This window comes from Canis aureus, chromosome 15 (genome assembly GCF_053574225.1).
Source record: "Canis aureus isolate CA01 chromosome 15, VMU_Caureus_v.1.0, whole genome shotgun sequence".
NCBI classification, from domain to species: Eukaryota; Metazoa; Chordata; class Mammalia; order Carnivora; family Canidae; genus Canis; species Canis aureus.
Window position 1 is genome coordinate 62,280,344 of NC_135625.1, and position 20,100 is coordinate 62,300,443.

The window sequence follows — 20,100 nt, forward strand, 5'->3', positions numbered from 1 at the left end:
TCTGTGAAAAATTACTGCCAACACTTTAGAAGAAAGGTGCTAGTCAAACTAGTGCCTCAAATAGAAACTAAATTTCTTCCCTCACACATTTACTTCTATCCTGTTGAGCCTTGTAAACTCATTTTTTTCTAATTTTCTCTTTTGCAAAATACAAGCTGTTCCAACAGTTCTCTGCACCAAAACCAAAGTGTTTTATGCTGGTTTTGGGATTTTGTGAGAGACGTTTCAGAAGTATCTTTTTAGAAGCTTCCATGGCTTCCATGGTTTAGTTGCATTAAGTGTAGAAGGCTTCAGAGCTCCTTGGCCCATGGAGCTGTGGAGGGCAGCTGGGACTAACACACAAGCACGGCTAGATTCCATCTCAGGAAGCCTTCTTCCAGCCAAGTGAGGTGGCTACGGGGACACTGAGGCCAGCAGAGAGATCAGAAAGGAAAGTGAGTACAAGGGGCTGGGAATGATTATCCAAGAGCAAATATGGGTCCAGAAGCTATCCAGAGACAAGAATCCCTTCTCATCTTGCCTCTGCTCCTATTCAACTACTCACGCAGCAAAGATACTCACTTTAAAAGAAGATATCTATTTATTTATGCTGGTGTCATAAAGAAAGGGTGCAGATAGAAGGATCCGTCCTGGAAACTGCCTTAAAAACTTCTTCCCTGTCTCCATCCATCTCCAGTGAGTAAAAATCCAAAGGAATTTCCTCAGCTGCCATAAGAAAGTCATCTGACTTTCCCGCTTTGATCCTGCATATGGGGGTTCCACTTTTCCTTATCCTAAAAAAGGGAAAAAAAAAACCTTCCATTTGTGCTGTGTTTAATTACTTCCCAGAAATTCCGTCAGCACTATCTCATTTGAGGACGGAGAAATCGAGGCTGAGTTGGGCTATCTAAATTTTGCCAAAGTCAAATATTTCCCAAGTCTGACTCCAAGGGTTCTGACTCCAGCTTATGTTAGATTGGCTCTTTATTAGTTTGTTTGCTTCAAAACATATATTAGTGGCCAAATCCAACCATCTAGGCAGTCTTTTCTTTTCTTTTTAAATTGAAGGATAGTTGACACACCATGCTACACAGTTTCACGTGTTCAGCATAGTGATTCCACAGCTCTGTACATTATGCTTTGCCCACCCATTATGCTTTGCCCACTTTGCAAGTGTAGCCACCATCTGTCACTATATAATGCTATTACAACATCATTGACTATTCCTTGTGCTGTACCTTTCATCCCCATGACTTACTCATTCTGTAATTAAAAGCCTATATCTCCCACTCTCCACTCATTTTTGTCCATTCCCTTATCCCCTTGGCCTTTGGCAACCATCAGTTTGTTCTCTGTATTTATGAGTTTGTTTCTGTTTTTGTTTGTTAATTTTTTTTAGATTCCACATATAAGTGAATTAATATGGTGTTTGTTTTTCTCTGAGTTATTTCACTTAGCACAATACCCTCTAAGTCCACCCATATTGTCTCAAATGGCAAGATCTCATTCTTCTCCCCTCCCCATTATTTCTAATGGCTGAGTAACATTCCATTATATCTATCTCATATCTTCTTTATCCACCTACCTAGTGATGGACATAGGTTGACTCTTTTAAGAATCTAGTGGGAACAGTGCTATAATCATTATTAACACCACCACCATTGAACATGTTTAAAATCCTACACTACCAGTTTGAGGTAGCAATAAGATCAGTGGAATGATTTTGAAGGTTTCTGCTTGTGAAAGGGATACTCACCTTAAAAAAAGAAGATATCTATTTCAAACAACCTTAAAAGCAATTTTAAGGTTTGGACCTAGATTGTCCAAATATTTACTTTAAAGTTCTTTCCAAGAAAAACAACAAAACTGTTTTCTAAAGGTGATTACAGCTAGCATATTATTTTTTAAAAATCAAGCATATCATACTGGTTATATTTTTAAAATTATCTTTATATGCCTTTTATGGTTGGGAGCTTTGCATTCAAAATAAAGACTGTTTATACCCATTTAATAAGACTTTAGAATATTTATTTCACCACTTAAATTATTTAGCTTATAGTATTATTTTATGATCAATTTTTGGCCATGTATAGGATTGATTTAGTGACAATTTTTGGTTAGAGAGTTATCTGCTTATGATATTGTTCTTTTAGGATAATGTAGTTTATAGCATGATATACCTCCTGAAGAGGTAAATTTACAGGAATATCATAGATTAAATAGTTTTAAAACATTTAATAGTGAATTTCTTCTGCTGAAGCTTTTAATTTCAACTACTCATGCAACAAAACATTTTATCAGTGATAAATGATTTTCTAGTTTAGTAGTGACATTGGACAAAGCTGAAATAAGGGTATATTTTGCAAACATAACCACACCATAAATGAACTTCCTTCTCTAAGGATTGCATCTTCCACATGAACCATAAATCCCAGGACACTGACAGATCATTGATTTCGCCATGGAGTGTGATAGATGGAGGGAGGGTGGGCTACCTCACACCTCATGTGGCAAATCTTCCTAAAAATCTCCCTAAATGTTCTTGATTTTCCCTTGAAATCCCTTTCCCCGTTATCACTGCCTCTTTCCCCTAGTCTAGGCTTTCTCAGCCAGATGCTCATGCATGATTTTGTTTCTAAAAAGAGCAGTGTGAAGAAGCAGGCATCCCATGTAGAGAAGGAGATGACGGAAGGATAAAGACAGAAGGTCTAGTATCCAGTCCCCAGCATGATACATGATCTGTCCTAGCAGCAAAGCCATGAGGTCTTCAGCAGAGCAGTCCTCCCGTGTGGGGTGGGTAGGTTCCTGGCTTCACTATCTACATACCGAACTTCACAGCTCTGCAAGAGATTCTACAGGTCTTTTAATAGCCCTTATAAATGACTTTTCTGCTTAAATTGCTTAAATAACTAGAGTAGATTGTTATTTATTTTTTTTAGTATAACCAAAATGCTGACTGATCTACTCTGTTGATCTCAACCTCAATCCCTAAGCCAGTTTCTAGTCTCAGGCATTTCACTTTACTAGCTTTTCACCTCAGAACTCCCTAATGTAACAGGAAAGGGAGGCAGAGAGCAGCCCAGCAAAACAAAAATGGCAACCACCTTGGGAACCTCCAATTCATCCAGGAAAAACAATGACAAAAAGGCAAGAGCAAACATACAAGAACTTGGAGACAGACCTGCCCAAGATATACCCAAGCAAAGGTGAAAAGGGCTGCAAAAGGAGAATGCAACCTGCTTTCTCCTTTTCCTGTAATACCAACCAACAACCCCCTTGCCCATGCTCTATTACATATGTGCCCTCTTCCTTCCAAGGTGTCATTTTAAGGTATAGGGCTTGGGATGTAAGGCTACAGATTTTCTCTGCCTAGAACAGCTTTGGGACTTTGGTGTCCAATCCTGCCTACCAGAAAATATCTCCTATTAATGATGCCTCAATGCCAGACACTGTTTTGGCACATTTCCTACGTTAACTTTAATTATAACATCAGGTGATGTGAGACAGATACTAGTATTGTACCAATTCCAGATTATCCAGTGAAGACTCACAGGTCCAGAGAGGCGTGAGTAACTTGTCCAAGGTCACAGTTAGGTATTCAAGGGCTCAGAATTCAGATCTAAGGAGCCTGGCTCAATGCCCCAGTGATGGTCACAGCATTACTATTTTTCTCCAAGAAGTCCCACCTTGTCTCGGCAGCTGTCATGTTTCAGGAACGTTCTGTCGAAGGACTTCCCTCTTCATGGATGTGTGCTTTATTTTATTTATTTATTTATTTTTAAAAAATTTTTGAATTTTTAAAAATTTTTAAATTTTTACTTATTTATTCATGAGACACACACACACAGAGGCATAGACACAGGCAGGGGGAGAAACAGGCGCCATGCAGAGAGCCTGACATGGGACTCCATCCTGGGCCTCCAGGATCACACCCTGGGCCGAAGGCGGCCCCAAACCACTGAGCCACCCTCGCTGCCCTGGATGTGTGTTTTAATTGTAGTCACATAGTGGATTAAATTCATTCTGTTCATTTTCTCACAAGGGTAGTGGCTCCTTAGGGAATCGCTGAAGTTTGGGGACAACATGGGCCCCTGTGATAAGGCCCTAAGGCCGACACACCAGGAGGAGCCAGAGGAGAAGCAGAGCCTATTAGGGCATGTGGACACCCGATGAGTAAGGGAGCTTACATGGCTATGAGGCCTTCTCTCGTTATAATATGAAGAAGGTACATTTGCCCATTGTCAGGAGGATCATAGACATCTGGTTCTCTACCATGTGGGACTGGAACGTCAGAAGTGCCAGGTAAAGGTTTTAAGTCATTAATAGATAGGCTAAACTGTAACCTACATCTCAAATTTCTTGAAGACTCGTGGCCCCCAAAGGGCTACATAAGTATTACTTCTGTCAAGTGGGCCGTAGGCTAGATGTGGGAAATGGCCTCCTATGCAGAAGAATTTCATGGAAGGTGAATAAGCATCTTTTGTCCCTTTTCTTTATCCAGTTCTTGTTCTCTCCCATCTGCCCCTGCTCACCTGCTTGTCCTGGTACCTACCTAACTTGGGGAAGTGTTCACCGACTGGGAACTGTGATTGTTAGTAATCTAGCCACTTCCCCCCACTCAGAACTGGCCGCTTCAAGGAAAAGACCCTGTGCTATCAGAGAAATGGGAACTTTCCTATCTTAGAGATGTTTAATCCTCAAGTTCAAGCCGTGGCAGAGGGTAGCAATAAGAAATATATGAGCTGTCTGAGGAGCGGTTGAAATGGGACCTGGAGCTCAGGCAGAAGGATTGTATTTGAGCAGGAGCAGGGCAGCCTCTATGGAAGACTGGAGTCCCTGATACTGAGAGGCAGAGGTTCTGCATCTTCATTGCACCTCACAATTACCTACGGGGCAGCTTTTAAAAATTCCAATGCCTGAGCTTTACCACGACCAGTTAAATCAGAATTCCTAGTGTTTGTGTCCAGACATCAGTATTTTTTAACGTCTTCAGGTGTTTCCAGTGTGCAGCCAAGTGAGGGACCCACTGAAAGCAATATATTGTGGGCAGAGGATAATTTCTGGCTGACTTTGGATCTGATAAATACCCGTGGCAGGACTGTGAACAGCTGTGAGATCTTCTTCGGCAGTTCTAAGAGCTCCTAGATCTGTATTTGAGATGTTACACATGCTGTCCTAGAGTTTGTGTTTGTATCAGCCATGTTTTTTATTTTTTGTACTTTATGATGTTTTGATATCTTGGGGGCCTAGCTGGTTGAGGATAGGCCACCCCTCCCAGAGCTAGCTAATTCCTAGAGATAGCAAACCAACTTCCTGTGAGTATGCCTTTTGTATGCAAACCGACCAACCCAAAGCCCATATCTCCAACCACTCCTTAGTCTGACTCTTGAAGCTGCCTGCCCTGTCATCCCAGGGCCAGGTCAGCTAAACCAGACAGCTAGAGACCACTCTTGTTTCCCAGAGCCCCCCTGAAATTATTCAAACTATTCAATTCTAAAACTTAATCTTTCCTACCTTGCTTTGCCCATTTCTTCCCATAGAAATCACAAGGAAGTCACAGGGCCATGCTTTCCCCTCTCTCTTTCTGCCTCCGGACTGACCCAGGGCGTCCCCATTTGGCTCTTCATGGTGTCATGTGTCCCTTCTGTTGGGAATTGTAACTAATAAACTCCTTCCATCAGGGGCAGTTGTCTCTGCGTCTTTACCTTCCCATATCTGATTAAAACAAATCCCAGGTACAAATCTTGAAACCGTGTTAAAGTTTTCAGCATTTGAAATGAAATCCAATTTCCCATTCCAGCGGGTGATTAAACAAGATTTGAGTTGGTTCTCCACATTTTTTCAGTGTTGGCTAGGACCTGGTAGGCATTGCATGATCCTGGGTAGACGGCATTTCTAGATGTGAGGTTTGTGGTTTGTCTGCCAGGACTTTGTACATGCTGAGGCCTATAGACACACACGATTTGTACATATGCACATTCTATGCGTTTTTATATATAAATGCTCTCATACCATAGCACTGACTTATTCACTCTTTCATTCAACAATTTATTGGCAGCTATTTCCATGCCGTACACTGTTCAGGAACAGGAAATACTGTGGTGAGTAGACAGTTTTCATAGAGTTTATATTGTGCTGGGAGGGACAGGTAATTAAAACATTACAAAGAAAGAAATATCATTTCAAATAACGAGAGATGATTAGAAATAAAAGATAGAAGGCAGAGAGGCAATATTATGTGGTGTGACCAGTGAAGCCCTCTATAAGGAGTTCATATTTGAGTGCAGACAGCAACTGAATGACAAGGAACCAACCTGTGAAGATGGTGGGAAGAGCCCTGGAGTGGAAATCATAAGTGAAAAGGCCAGAATTGAGGACGACTGCACTACGTACTATTAGGCACCCTGCTTTTTCACTTAACACATATAAGATATGGTTCCGTGTCACAGATAAAACAGCCTTTTCTTTTTGGCAACTGCATAGGATTCCACTAGAGGGATAAACCATAATGTACTTAACCAGTCACATATTATCATTTAAGTAATTTCTATCATTTTTGGTGATCTAAGCAATTTGGACGTGAATGTTTTTTGAATATATATATCCACAAGATAACTCCATTGGTAAGGACATACCCAGGAAGTAGAGTGACTGGAACAAATGACATGTGCCTTTAATTCTAATTGATATTTAATTGATGTGCCAAATTGCCCTCCTAGAATTGAACAGATGTGTACTACCAGCAACAAGGTATGGGAGTCCCTGTTTCACCCTCTACACTGTGTGTTGCCCTTTTGAGCATCATCAAAATGAATGCCCCAAATAGCATTTTGAAATTTTATCTTGCATTTCTGTCGTGAATCTGAAACTTTTCCTATAAGTACAAGCCATTTGCATCTCCTTTCCTGTGACCAGTCCATCTGTACCCTTTGCCCATTTTTGCTTTGTGATTATTCATCTTTTTCTTATTGATTGCCAAGAATGCCTTATGCATTAATGAAATGGGCCCCTCCCTCACGTTAAATACGGAAGTTTGCGTCCTCTCGTTTCATTTTGTTTAAGGTGGGATCCCACGAATCAAGCTGTTTTATATGTAATTAACAAATTGTGTGTTTTGCATCACGTTGGACCGTCCGTCTGTCCTTCAATGCTGCTGCTCCTTGCGGTCACCTGTTGCAACTGCTCTGTTCCTCCTCTGTTCTTTGTACCCATCTCAGTTGCCACCGATAAGCTGGCAGATTCTAAATATGTTTCTGTAGCTCAGATTCTCCTCACTTACACCCCCTCTGCCAACCGTACGGCTCCACACCCCATGTCCACATGAACTCACCACCTGCACCTTGTCCTGCCCTCGACCTGGTGACTCTCCCAGTCTCAGGGGGCCTGGTCGGTCATCCTTTCCAGGTAATCCGTGTCATTCCTGACTCTTCTTTCTCTTTTATCCCCAAGCAATCTGCACTAAATTGTGTTTTAGCTATCTTCTAAATATTTCTCCAGCCAGTTTACTTCCCTCCATTTCGAGTACCACTGGCCTAAGATGGGCCAACAGTGTCTCCCAACTGTACTTCTACACAAGCTTCCTAGCAAATATACTTTTTGTCATGTTCTTCCCCAGTTCCTTCTTCACACAGTAGTCAGGGTTCAGATTGGATCATATAACTCCCCTGTTTGAACATCTTTATGGCTTTTCCTCCTCCCTGCCCAGCCCCCTCCTTCTCTTTTCTCCCTTTTCTCCTATGTCTTCTTTAGAGTGAAGTCTAAACTCTTTAATATGGCTTACAAGGCTCGTGTGCTCTGGTCCCCATTCATACCTCCAGCATAATCTCTTAATACTTGAAATACACAGCACTCCCAACCCCTCATCCCCACCAGTTGGAGCCAGTCCCATCAATAAGCTCTTGGAATGTATAATGATCTCTTTTGACTTGCTGCTTTTGCACATGCTTTTCCTCTGCCTGGATGCTCCTTTTCCCAGCTGTCTTTGTCTGGCTCTGCTATCCCTGCTTGAACTTAGGTCCTACATGTCACTTCTTCATCAGCTTTTCCAGATGCTCCTACTACCCCAACTCTAGACTAATTGCTTCCCACAGGGTCTTGTATTTTTCCCATCATGGTACCTGTCCCATAATAATGCAATGCCTATTTATTTGCCTGAGTCCCCTAGTAGATTTCAAATTACACATGGGCTTCATCTTCTTTCCTTCAATAATTTGGGCTGAGGTGCTAGAAATACATTTCGGCATTTTGATCACAGTTGAATCCTTAACTGTCAAGTTCTTGGCTTGGAACCATCACTCAACAAACAGCTATTTATTGCACATATGGATGAATGAATAACTTCTGGGATTTTCGCAGCGTAGCCTAACATTTGTATTTAAGGTTTTGTGCCAGTTTGTCCCCTTTAATATACCAGGATATACTAATGTAACATTGTCTAGAAACAGTCACATCACGGGGCTTTATCTTCTCTGTTAGTTTTACATGACAATGTGGATTCGTCATTCTTTAGTAATTAGTACGAAACTAGTAATTAGTAAGTCTTCTCAATGTCTCCTCCCTGTTTCTCTGACAGCAGTATTTCCTCCAAGCTACTGGTGGATTAAAGTTCTTCGTGCATTTCTACTCTTGTACCACACAGGCATACACTGGATCCACCTCCGCAAAGCTCACTCTAGTTCCTCTTTATTCCCGAGCTATCGAAGAGACAGTTTTTAGCCAAATGGGCTCCAGGATGGGGTAAGAAGTCTGTGTGATTCACTGAGCAGGCCCCCAAAATATTTGTTCTTAAGAAATGATTGTTTCTGTATAGAAGTAACATCCATTGAGAATGATTAGGAGAAATCTGGAAGATATATAATGAAGAAAATAAAAATCGCCCATAATCCCATCACATAGAGAGCAACTGTTAACATTTTGGTGAGTGACATCATCCACTCCCTTGTGTCAGTGGCCATCTGTAAAACCAAGTCTACCCTCCTCTTGACCCTGTGCTCCTCTTGACCCTGTGCTCTGGATTATTGGATCTGCCTCCATCAGCATCTTCACCGGTTTGTCCTTGGCAGCATTTCAGGTTCAACACAAGTTCAACACAGAAACCTCCATCACCACCCTCCCAACTTGCTCCTGCTCTTGTGTTCCCTTTTTCAGCAAATGGCACCATCATGCATCCAGTGGTCCAGATCAGAAATGCTTCTAACTTCCCTTTCTTTCACACTTCCATACCGAGTCAAAGTTCTGTAGTTTCCACTTCCTGCATATCTCATGACTCCATGTCCCCAACCTCCTGTGTCAATCCTCTGGTCCAGACTCCATCACCTTTCTCCTGGAATAGAGCAGCAGCTCCCCAGACAGGCCATCCAGTGCCTGGATCCTTCTCTATGCTGTGGCCAGAGTGACCACGTAGGAACAGCAAGTCATTCCATGAATCCACATCCTTCTGCTGTTGACAGAGTCCTTCCTCGAATGTCCTGGCCCTTATTGGACCCTTGCTGCTTGAACCATTCTTCATCTTCCCTTTGGACTGACCTCTACTCAACCTACAGTTCTCCACTTAGCCATCTTTGTCTTCTGAGACTTCTTCTTTGACTCCCCTATCCTCTCAAAAAAGTCTAGCACAGAAAACTCCTAGGAGCCACTCTATCCATCGCCTCTTCACCCCTCACATCTGTCCTTCCTCTCCCATCTGTGAGCCCCCCTCTGGCCATGAGTTGTGCCTTCTTCATCCTGAGCCCATCGCCTCACACAGGGCCCAATGTGTGGGGAGAACGAGCCAGTGTGGATGGGGACCCTATCTGCAGATCCAGGGTTCTACATCCTGCTGCCTTTGGCCACTGCTCAAAGGAGGGGTGGAGGATGGAGCACCTGCTGGGAGACTCTCCTTTTGGGGGACGCTCTTCCAGATTCTCTTTCTGCAGTCCAGTCCTTGAGTCCCCCCCCCCCCCCCCGGTGGCATTGGTGACACAGAGCATCCCGACAGAGGAAGCTTTGGGGGGCAGGGCCACCCCCTGTGGCCTGTCAGGGCTCACGCAGACCTTGCGCCTGCCGCCCCCGCCCCAGCACCCTGCGGATGGCCGCGGTGACCTCGCGATTGCGCAGGCTGTAGATGAGCGGGTACAGCAGCGGGGTGACGTTGGTGTAGACCAGCGCCAGCGTGCGGTCCCGCCGCGGGGAGTAGCTGGCCTTGGGGCGCGCGTACATGAAGGTGGCGCAGCCGTAGTGCAGGCAGGTGACGGCCAGGTGCGAGGCGCAGGTGGAGGCGGCCTTGCGCCGGCCGCGGGGGCAGCGCAGGCGGTGCAGGGCGGCGGCGATGGCCCCGTAGGAGGCCAGGATGAGCAGCGAGGGCAGCAGCAGCAGCAGCAGGCAGGCGCCCAGCAGGGGCAGCTCGTCCGCGTAGCTCCGCGTGCAGGCCAGCTCCAGCAGCGCCGTGATGTCGCAGAAGAAGTGCACCAGCAGGCGGGAGCCGCAGAAGGGCAGGTGGAAGACGGCCCCCGCCAGCCCCACGGACACCGCCAGGCCCCCGAGGCAGCAGGCCAGGGCCAGCCGCGCGCACAGCCCCGGGGTGACCACCGCCGCGTAGCGCAGCGGGTGGCAGACGGCCACGTAGCGGTCGTAGGCCATGGTGGCCAGCAGGAAGCACTCGGCCCCACCCAGCGCCACGAACATCTGCATCTGCAGCGCGCAGCCCAGGAAGGAGATGGGGCTGCCCCCGGGGGGCCCCGGCGCGGCCAGGTCGGCCAGGGAGCGGGGCACCACCACCAGCGTGTAACAGAGCTCGATGGCTGACAGCTGGCACAGGAAGAGCAGCATGGGCGGCCGGCTGGGCACCGAGGCCACGGCCACCAGGATGAGCAGGTTCCCGCCCACGGTGGCCAGGTGCACGGCCAGCAGCAGCAAGAAGAGCACGGGCCTCAGGTGTGGGAACTCAGAGAAGCCCTGAAGGAGAAAGCCTCGGGGCACGCTGGCGTTGCCCGGACCGTCCATGCACTGGCCTGCCCACAGGCACCTGCAGGAAAGGAGTGCAGGGAGGGAGAGCCGGTGGGTACAGCCCCTCTGCCCCTCTGCCGGAGGGAGGGCTGGATGTTAGAGCGGGGGTCGCAGTCGGGGCTGCAGAGAGGGGTAGGGTCCCCAGGCGCACTACCAGCAGCCCCCCACACCCCTGCCATGCTGGACCATTCCTTAACTCCTGATGTCTTGCCTGCCTCCTGGACTCACATTCTCAACATGCTTTTTTCCAAAGAAGCCTTAACTTTAGGATCTTGCCTTACAACCCCTCACTCCTGACCGCCACCTACAAAGGACTCCCTCCCTGCCTTCAGATCCTAGTTATTACTTGGTGGATCCCCTATTGCCAGGAGTGTTATGCCGCCCTCAGCCTTAGCTCGCCATGGCAAGAAATGTGTCCATACGCCCCGCTTCCGCTTCCCCCTCCCTGCCCTACTCCACAGCTTTGAGCTGCTTTCTGTGGTGTGTCACAGAATCGTAAAAACAAGATGCAGGTGAAGGCCTTAATCTCACACAACCTCATAATTTTCAAAATGAAAATAAAGCTGGCATGATGTGTGTAGGGGAGGCTTACCCACTCACAGAAAGCTAGGAACAGAATCTGCATTCCTGAGACTGAATCCAGAACTTTTTGTGACCCCACATGCAGCCTTAAAAAATGGTCACCGGGATCATTTGGTTGATCTATATTGATTTAGCCTTCAGTAGAGACCCAGGTGTGCGCCAAGTGCTGAGGCAGACACTTAGGCAGCAGGGAATGAGCAGTGGGAAGGGCTCCCTGGGTACATCAGGAACAAAATGTCCCTAACGTTTTTATTAATATTCCGTCAACACGAGAAAAAAGTGATGTGTATCTGTTCTAACTCGCCTTTCAGAATTAGCAGTACATTCCAAATTTGCCGATGGAACACAATTTCTTTCTCACCAGTTACCTGGTGACTCATTTGCAGGCAACATTTGGAAAACACGGAGAGTGTGTAGGTTGACGGCAATTGTTGCAAACCTCTGCAGTGGGGAACATGAAGTGATAAGGACTTTGTGGCCGACTGGAAGAGAGTATTTGATTTTCCAGTAGTTGTTAATGACATCTCTTTTTTAAAAAATTATTATTAGCTTTAATTGTAAGCTCAACTATTATTTCCTCTTAACTGCCTCTGAGTCACTGTTGATAACCGATTTTGGAAGTGGAATTTGTGCATGGTTGTGATACCGTAGAAAGCAATAGCAATCAAGCTGGGCTAAGGAAAAACTGGGAAGAGTGGGAAGAGCTCGATTTTTGCTGTGTAATGCTCCTTTTTGAGAGAATTCTGACAGCTTATATTTATCAGTACCACTCCATGCTCTTTCATCTGAGGGGGGCAACTTCAAACACAAGCTTGGGGTCAAACACAAAGGTGGGGTGGGGTTTGGTGTGGGTGGAAAGCGGGGAGTCCCTTCCCATAGGTTTTAAAGCCCTCACATTTGTTATCGTTGTTGGTTTTGGCCAGTGTTCGTTCTCCTGAGCCAGTTTAACAGACCTGTGTGCAGTGCCTCTTCCTTGCCGTGTGGCGAGTGTCGTAGCTGTGAGTGGGGACAAGAGGGCTGTCCTGGAGGTTCAGGCAGGGTGAAACTGTAGAAGTACCCACCGCGGCCCTCTTCACTCTGCTTCAGCTTGCCATCTCTCGACTGCTTTCTTTTCGTCTCCTTAAAGAAGCAGGGGGTGGGTGGCAGAGAGACAAAAAAGAGTCCAGTTCTTTTTCTTTCAGTTCACCCTGCACAGAAATGACAAGGAAGGTTGGGCCGGGACAGCAGGAACTGCAGGCTCCAGGGACATTGTTGTGTTTTACAAATGAGGCCATGAGTGGACAGCAAGCTGAGTGGGTCGAGCCAATCAAATGTAGACTGAAGAATGTTTCTACCTTGTTTAGTAGATTTGGGAGGATTTATCATAAACTCTAGGAATGTATTAGAAATGCCTTTCATCTGGGGGCAGGATGGGGAGGTGGGGAAGAGACATGCTTAAAACTTCCATGATTTGATTGAAAAATCCAGCTCTACCCTTAGTAGGAGAAGCTGCAAGAAGGAAAACATTACAAGGCCTGCCTGAGCCACCTTTCTTCCCAGGGGCAGAAGGGTAGGTGGTCTCATTTCCGACAATAACAGCTACACATAAGAGACTGGTAGGCCTTTGCCATTTAACCAATGGTAAAGGACTTTACCATTTAACTCACTTAATCCCAGTGACTCTCACTATACTCCCACTGAGGTAAGTAGACTCTTAGTATTCTCATTTTACCAATGAGGAGATTGAGACCTAAAGGAAATAAGTATCATGTAGCTGTTAGTGGTTAAAGGCAGGTTTTATACTCAAGCAACCCTGCCTTCATAGTCCATGGTCTTATCTACTACATGCTCGTCCATATTCACGCCTCTCCTAAAAAATCCTCTCTGTGTAAGATATACCCTACAGCTTTCCTCATGCCTCCACTGTCCCTTGCCCAGAAATGACCTGCACCCTCCTAGGCATTTCTGTCCTCAGGTTCCCCTTTGCTGACATTTCTCTTGAGGACATGTAGAGGTGAGCAGTAATACAGATGACCTCAGAGAGAAAGTCTAAAAATAATTTCTCCTTAGCTTTGACATTCATCGCTGGTATTGTTACTGTTCTGACAGAGGTGCTTTACTAATCGTCTGAGGCTCCATGGAGCACCCACAGAGTCTGGCTGGCTGGTGGCCCAGGACATCTGGATGTGGCTGGAAGCCCCACCGGGCCGGGGTTACAGATCTGGGATTTGATTTTTGCTGTGCAGAATAATTAAAGTTATCTGTAATAATGATATTTTAAAAAATCATCTTAATAGTCAATCAAAGCACTTCTAAAAAGAGGTTGTACAGTGAGAGATTGGAGAGGCAGACAGGTCAGGCCCCTCTGGGTTATAAGAATTCCATTCCCTTCTGGGAATGCAGCTTAGAGGTCAAAGGTCGAGATCCTCCTGTTATAGCGGGTGAAGCACAGAGAGGTCCGGTAGTCAGCCTGGGGCCTCCCTGCTATCACCTGAGCCCAGATCTCACAACTCCTGGTTGATGGTTCTATTTCTGCCCGAATTGTCTTCCAGAGTAGACCTGAGCCCACTGGTCTAGTATTATTGCTTACAAAGGCACCAAAGGAGATCAGTGTCTCCCACAGAGTTAATACAGAAGATTATAAATATGCCTACACTTCCCTAACTTGACTTAATAATCTATCATGGGTCTCTAGTCTATGAATATATACAAATTGCTCTGGAATCTATTTTCTTCCTGTGTTTCCTTTTAGGAAAAATACACATTATACAGTCAAAAGAGTTTTTTTGTTTTTGTTTTCTTTTAAAAAATCCTTGGTGAAGTAGAAAAATCCTCCCCACTCCCTCCACCACCTCGAAGTGTAAATTTTTGCTTTGTCATTTGCCGAGTTTGACTCGGGTGGGGACAAGTCACTTAACACTTCCAAAGCCTCACCCCCTCACTGTTAGTTAGCGTTAACAAAGGAGGGGTGTTGTGTGGATTCCGTGAGATACAAGCACAGAACCCAGTGCACACACACACAAAAATGAAAAGCATTCTCGTCTTATCTCTCATCTTCACGGTTGATGGGCATAGATCGTCTTTCCTCTGGATACTCATTTTTTCCACCATGCAAACCTCCTCACCTCTTAACTGTGTCATGTAGGTGCTTTTCTACTTAGTGTCTTTTCTGTCTTTCTGGGGTCCAAGAAGCAGGGTATACATAGAATTCTGGATTTAGGAAACTCCATGGGGAGATAAGTAGACATAAATGTAGATAAATCTGTCTGCCTGTCTATCTACATATCTATCACCATCGTCATCACCACTCTCTCCCTCTCTATATTTTTTCTCTTGGGTTTCCTGTTGATTTTCTAAAACTGTATAGACTATGGAAGAAGACATCTGTCGGTTCAAACTGCTGCAGCCACTCACCAGCCACATGACCTCTGTCTCCCTGATCTTCAGTCTCGTTACATCTAAATGGAGATGCTGGTGTCTAATTCAGATGGTTGTGGTGAGAAGTAGACACACGGCAAAGGAAACCCACAACACAGTCCCAGGCACAGGTGGGCAGCAAGAGGTGGTTATTCACCGTATCATTATTATAAACCAATGGTATTGCGTCAGCCTGTGGCTCCGTCTGCATACGGCAGCTTTGGTTACTGTAATGACTTCTTTTCCTACGGCATAGCCTTGTCCTTGGTCTATGAAAGCCAGCTTGAAACTCATGAATTTATATGTACTTGCCCTGTTATGCACCTTAAGTTTAGATTTGTTTTCTGGAATAAAATCCCTTGAATTAAAATGCATTTACCACCATCTTGTTCTATCACACCAACATATCTTTTAGCGTTTTTTGGGCTTTCCCTCCCCCCCCCCCCCGCCTTCATCAGTTTGGTGACTTCTTTACTCAGAGGAGTAAAGGAGTAAAATATCATCTCTGGATGTAGAGATTTCACTGTGTGCTTCCTTTTGCAATCATTCATAATCTGAGCCTCGACCCCTGGGTTATGTGCCTCTTTTGTAGCAGTACTTCTGTTTTGTGACCAGTGCCTTATACACGATAAAGCATCTTACTGAGTCCTTGTTGACTAAATTTGGTAAGACAGCTTGTCAAAGGCTTTTGAAAGTCTAAAAAAGAGAAATCCTTTGTTGGTTTCTTGTCGGCATCTTTATCCTCTAAAAGCATTTAACTAGATTTAATAGAGTATATTTTCCTTACACAAACATTCTTGCTTTTCCCTGTTTATATGTTTTCTGAAGTGTTTAGTGATTCTCCATGTTATAAAAATGAGATGCCATTGCTGGTTTTGGTGTCTGCTCTGGAGCTTCTCTCAAAATGATGGTTCTGTGGGCAGTCTTAGTTCTCTAGCTCTGGCTCAATGTGTTACCTTGGGTTTTGCATTTTGCCAACATTTTCTCCTCAAGTTTCCTCGGAATTCAGAATCATAAAATGTGTGCACTTGTGTTTAGAGCTTCCTGAAGAGTTGCCACCCTTAGTTCTTCCCCTGCCCCCTCTCAAATTAATTGTGGGATTAGGGTTTTGAGTAAAATATCATTTCGGGCTTCTTGGGCTCTTTCATTTTCATCTGAAGAGGAGCTTTGAGCCATACAAATCTAGGAGTCCCACTGATGTAGAGGCAGCTCTCTGCCTTTGATGCTTTGAAAGAAACTCTTGCTTGAACAGCAACCATTTAAAGTCAATCTCTGATCCAGGCTTCCACCAGAGGAAGAGGGCTGTGCTTCAGAAACAAGCACTTTCATGTTTAACATCAAAATTGTCTGGTGAGGAGACTGTCCCAGCACTGGCACTGTGAAGGTCAACTTACCACACATAAATGCATGGTCATTGTACCATTACCATTTGAAAAATAGTCTAGATCTGAGGACCAGTCACTTTATCTACTAGAAAAAAAAATATTGCATGTTTGCTCTAGGGGGAAACTAGTTTGTTTTCAAAATTTATTTTTTGAAGATCTGCTATCATGTTCCATGAAGGCAGTTTTAGTAGGTTTAAAAATGCTTTTAATTTCTTTTTTTTTTTTAATGCTTTTAATTTCTAAACTGCATCTTGTGCTACAAAAGAGCAGGAGAGCTCCTTCAAAAACCCAGAAGACCCTCCTTGTGAAGGCTGCTATTTTGATTCTTGTTGGTCACAGCCTGAAAGCTAGAGCTCAACGACATGGCAAGGCAGCTGCTTGAATGAGGAAGTCAAGGCAACCTCAGTTTTGCCAGAGTAGTTTCATGATTCATTAAAGTGAAAAAAAGAAAAAACAAGAAAACAGATACTGGTGAGAAAAAAAAAAAAAAGTGTTGATTTCCTGGCTGGCTACCTTCTAGAAGAGAACCCTGTTAATATTTTCAGAACACTGCCTCAAAAAGTCATGGGCCTCTCAGAAAACCTTTCATCTGTGACAGTTGTGTGCATTATTTTGGCTTCAGGAGCACTTTCCAATAGGATGCTCTCCCCACCATCCTACTGCCTGCCTCTCAGTTTCCAGAATAGACTACTGTGGTTCCTGAGAAAAGCAACAAAGATTAGATGAAATGAGCTAGAATGCACAAGGTTTAGCAAGCCCAAGGGTGGGCTGTGAGGACCCATGTCTTCTTCAAGGACGGGTCCCTGAGGTTGGTGTGGTCTGAAGCCTGAGGAATTAGTTCTTTGGTAGGAAGCGAGAAAAAAAATGGAGCCATTAACAATAAATGACAGGGTTTTTTTTGCATCCCATGGAGCCAAATAATAATTATAGATATTATCTTCTTGAATCCTCTCTGTCTGCCTCTAAGAAAAGAAATTATTTTCCTTAATTTTGTTCTTACATATTACTTTATGGAAACAACATATCATTGGATGCCTCTTGTCATGAGAACCTCTGTTCACTTGAGAAGACAGGACTCCCCCATTTTTAGATGGGAAAGCTGAGGCAGAAAAAATGCATTTGTGTAAAATAATTTGATAAAAATAGAAGTAGAACCTAAAAGTTCTGGCGTCTGTAGCTGCCTGATGTTCCTCATACCTGCCCCCACTTCAGTGCACCCAGGACTGAAGGGTTCCACAGTTAGAGCACTTTGAACATCGTGTGCCCCATGACTTCCTAATGTGGGGCACTGGATCAGCCCTGAGGATGGTGGTAGTGTGGGAAGAAATGCCTCTCTGACATGTGGTCTCTCTTTTGAGCAAACTTAGCTGGGAAGTGTCCTGATTTCCTTATGTCTATGCTAACTTTTAAAAATATTTTATCTTTAAATAATCTCTACACCCAACATGGGGCTTGAACTTACAACCCTGAAATCAAGAATTGCATGCTTCAGGAACGGAGCCAGAAGGTGCCCCCCCCTGCTCTCATCTTGGTGTTTCTTTCTCTTCCCCTGCCCACCTACCTCATGAACACCAGACTTCTGCTTACCTGGGCTCAGGAGACAGATTACCTGGAGATGGAGGGGAGAAAAGACTTAGCTTGTGGTGACTGGAGGTTAGAGAGATCACAGGCACAATGAAAAATAGGAGGCTACATAGTTGCAGCAGGCAGCTGTAGAGGAGAAGGAGGACTTGGAGGGAGGAGAAGAGATGGAGAGGCTATATGAGGAACCCAGAAGGGTTTTCCACAATAGTTTCTGATTAGCTGTGTCGAGTGAGTACTAGAACCTTGGCTTGCCTTATATCCCTGGAGAGGTGGGGGCAATAGGGAGGAGAGGAGTATACTTGTCCCTTCCGGAGGGAGGGCAAGAGGGAGAGCATCCTGTGATTAATCCACTCACCACAATCCCTCCTTGAGGTTGGAGACCTAGGAGGGACTTGGCACACATAGTGTTCAAGAGAAACAGCTCTTCCTGTCTCACGCAGCCCACCCACCCAGAGTGCTATCTGTCCCATTGGTACCCAGTGCTTTCCCTAGGGTGTGCCATGCTCCTCTCTCATCATGGCAATTCCCATCTCTGCACGTTGGACCAGGCGGCAGCTCCAGAACATGTAGTGAAGTGTCAGGTGCCTGGTAGGTCTCAGATGTCTTAATTTGTCCAATGGCTAGAGCATGGGAGCTGGCTGTTGAGATGCATGAATGAATCCCTTTCTTAACTCTCATACATGTGCAAGGACCCAGGAAACTGCACTAGGAAGCCTCCACCGAGGAGTACTCCTGCCCCTGGAGTAGGAATTAGGCAACTCTGGCAGGTCCTTCTGTGTTTGGGAGCTGAGGAATTGCTCTTGATTTTTTTAGTTATTATTCTGCACGTCTTTGTGTATATGTGTGCTGTCATCACAGGACTCTATTAGAGGTTTTCTTTTCTCATTCATTTACTCATTAATTTATTCATTAATTCAACACATATTTATTGAGTACCTACCATGTGCCAGGCTTTGACTTAGTAACTAGGGTATAGATCAGGAAGCAAAAAAGACAAAAATCCTTGCCCTATTAGAGCTCCATTCTAGAGGGGAGATAGACAATCACCAAATTAAGTAAATTATTCAACATATTCAGAAGTGATAAGTCTAATGGAGAAAGATAAAGGAGGATAGGAAATGTGAGGGAAGACATGCAATTTTTTAAAAAAGATTTTATTTATTTATTCATGAGAGACACACACAGAGAGAGAGAGAGAGAGAGAGAGAGAGAGAGAGAGGCAGAGACACAGGCAGAGGGAGAAGCAGGCTCCATGCAGGAGCCCGATGCAGGACTTGATCCCCAGTCTCTAGGATCACACCTCGGGCTGCAGGCAGTGCTAAACTGCTGTGCCACTGGGGCTGCCCCAAGACATGCAATTTTAAATAGGATGTTTGAGGAAGGCTTTAGTGAGTAGGTGACATTTGATGCAAAGCTTTAAGGAGGTAAAGAAGTGAATCATGTTAATATGTAGGGGAAGAACATTACAGACAGGAGAATTAGCTAGTCAGAGGTCCAGAGGAAGGTGCAGACACGGTGTGTTTGAAGCACAGTGAGGAGGCCAATGTGGCTGGGGTGGAGTCAATGAGGACTGAATAGTAGCAGATGAGGTCAGAAAATCAGTGGGTGGGCAGGAGGTGGTGCCTTATAGGCAATTGTGGGAACTTGGCTTTTGTTCTGTGTGAAATGGAAAGCTACCGTAGGCTTCCCAGGATTGGAATGCTATAAAAGGATCCCTCTGGCTGCTTTATTGAGAATAGACTGCAGGGGACCAGGGTGGAAGCAAAGAGATCAGCATTATAGTGATCCAGGTGAAGGAAAATATGACTTGGATTAGATGAGCAGTAGAAGTAGGGACATGTGGTTGGATTCTGAATATATTTGAAATGTAGAGCCAGCAGAATTTCCTGATGGATTGGATGTGAGATGTGAAACAGAGGGGTCAGAATGGCTTTATTTTTCTGCCTGAGTGACAGGAAGGATCAAAGTATGAGATGAAGAAGGCCTCAGGTGGTGAGTTTGGGGGAGGAAGGCATGATCAGAAGTTCAGTGCAGGGTATGTTAAGTGAGATACCTACTAGACATCCACATGGATTTGTCTAATTCATGGGGGTTCATGGGAGAGGCCCAACTTACATGTATAACTTTGAAGTCATCAGGGATGCCTGGGTGGTTCAGTCAGTTAAGCTTCTGACTCTTGATTTGGGCTCAG

At 44.9% G+C, this 20,100-nt stretch overlaps 2 protein-coding genes across 3 annotated transcripts in view; one reads left to right on the plus strand and one right to left on the minus strand.

Annotated features, from left to right (window-relative positions):
* The window catches only part of LOC144285027 (taste receptor type 2 member 62-like), a 169,591-nt gene that overhangs the window by 79,484 nt on the left and 70,007 nt on the right, over positions 1–20,100 (plus strand). Inside the window, exon 1 of one of the 2 annotated variants that reach the window (XR_013353411.1) lies at positions 14,895–15,071. The exons of the other annotated variant lie outside the window; for it this stretch is intronic. The gene's annotated coding sequence lies outside the window, so the exon portion shown is untranslated. Of the gene's footprint in view, positions 1–14,894; positions 15,072–20,100 lie in introns of those variants that run through there. 2 annotated transcript variants of the gene reach the window in all.
* On the minus strand, positions 9,994–10,959 carry LOC144284195 (olfactory receptor 10AC1-like). The gene has a single exon (XM_077848509.1). The coding sequence runs from the start codon at positions 10,957–10,959 to the stop codon at positions 9,994–9,996; it is 966 nt and encodes a 321-aa protein (XP_077704635.1).

Bases quoted from the DNA above. Each gene is read 5' to 3' on its own strand.
- LOC144284195 (XM_077848509.1), bottom strand. From the start codon at position 10,959: ATGGACGGTCCGGGCAACGCCAGCGTGCCCCGAGGCTTTCTCCTTCAG.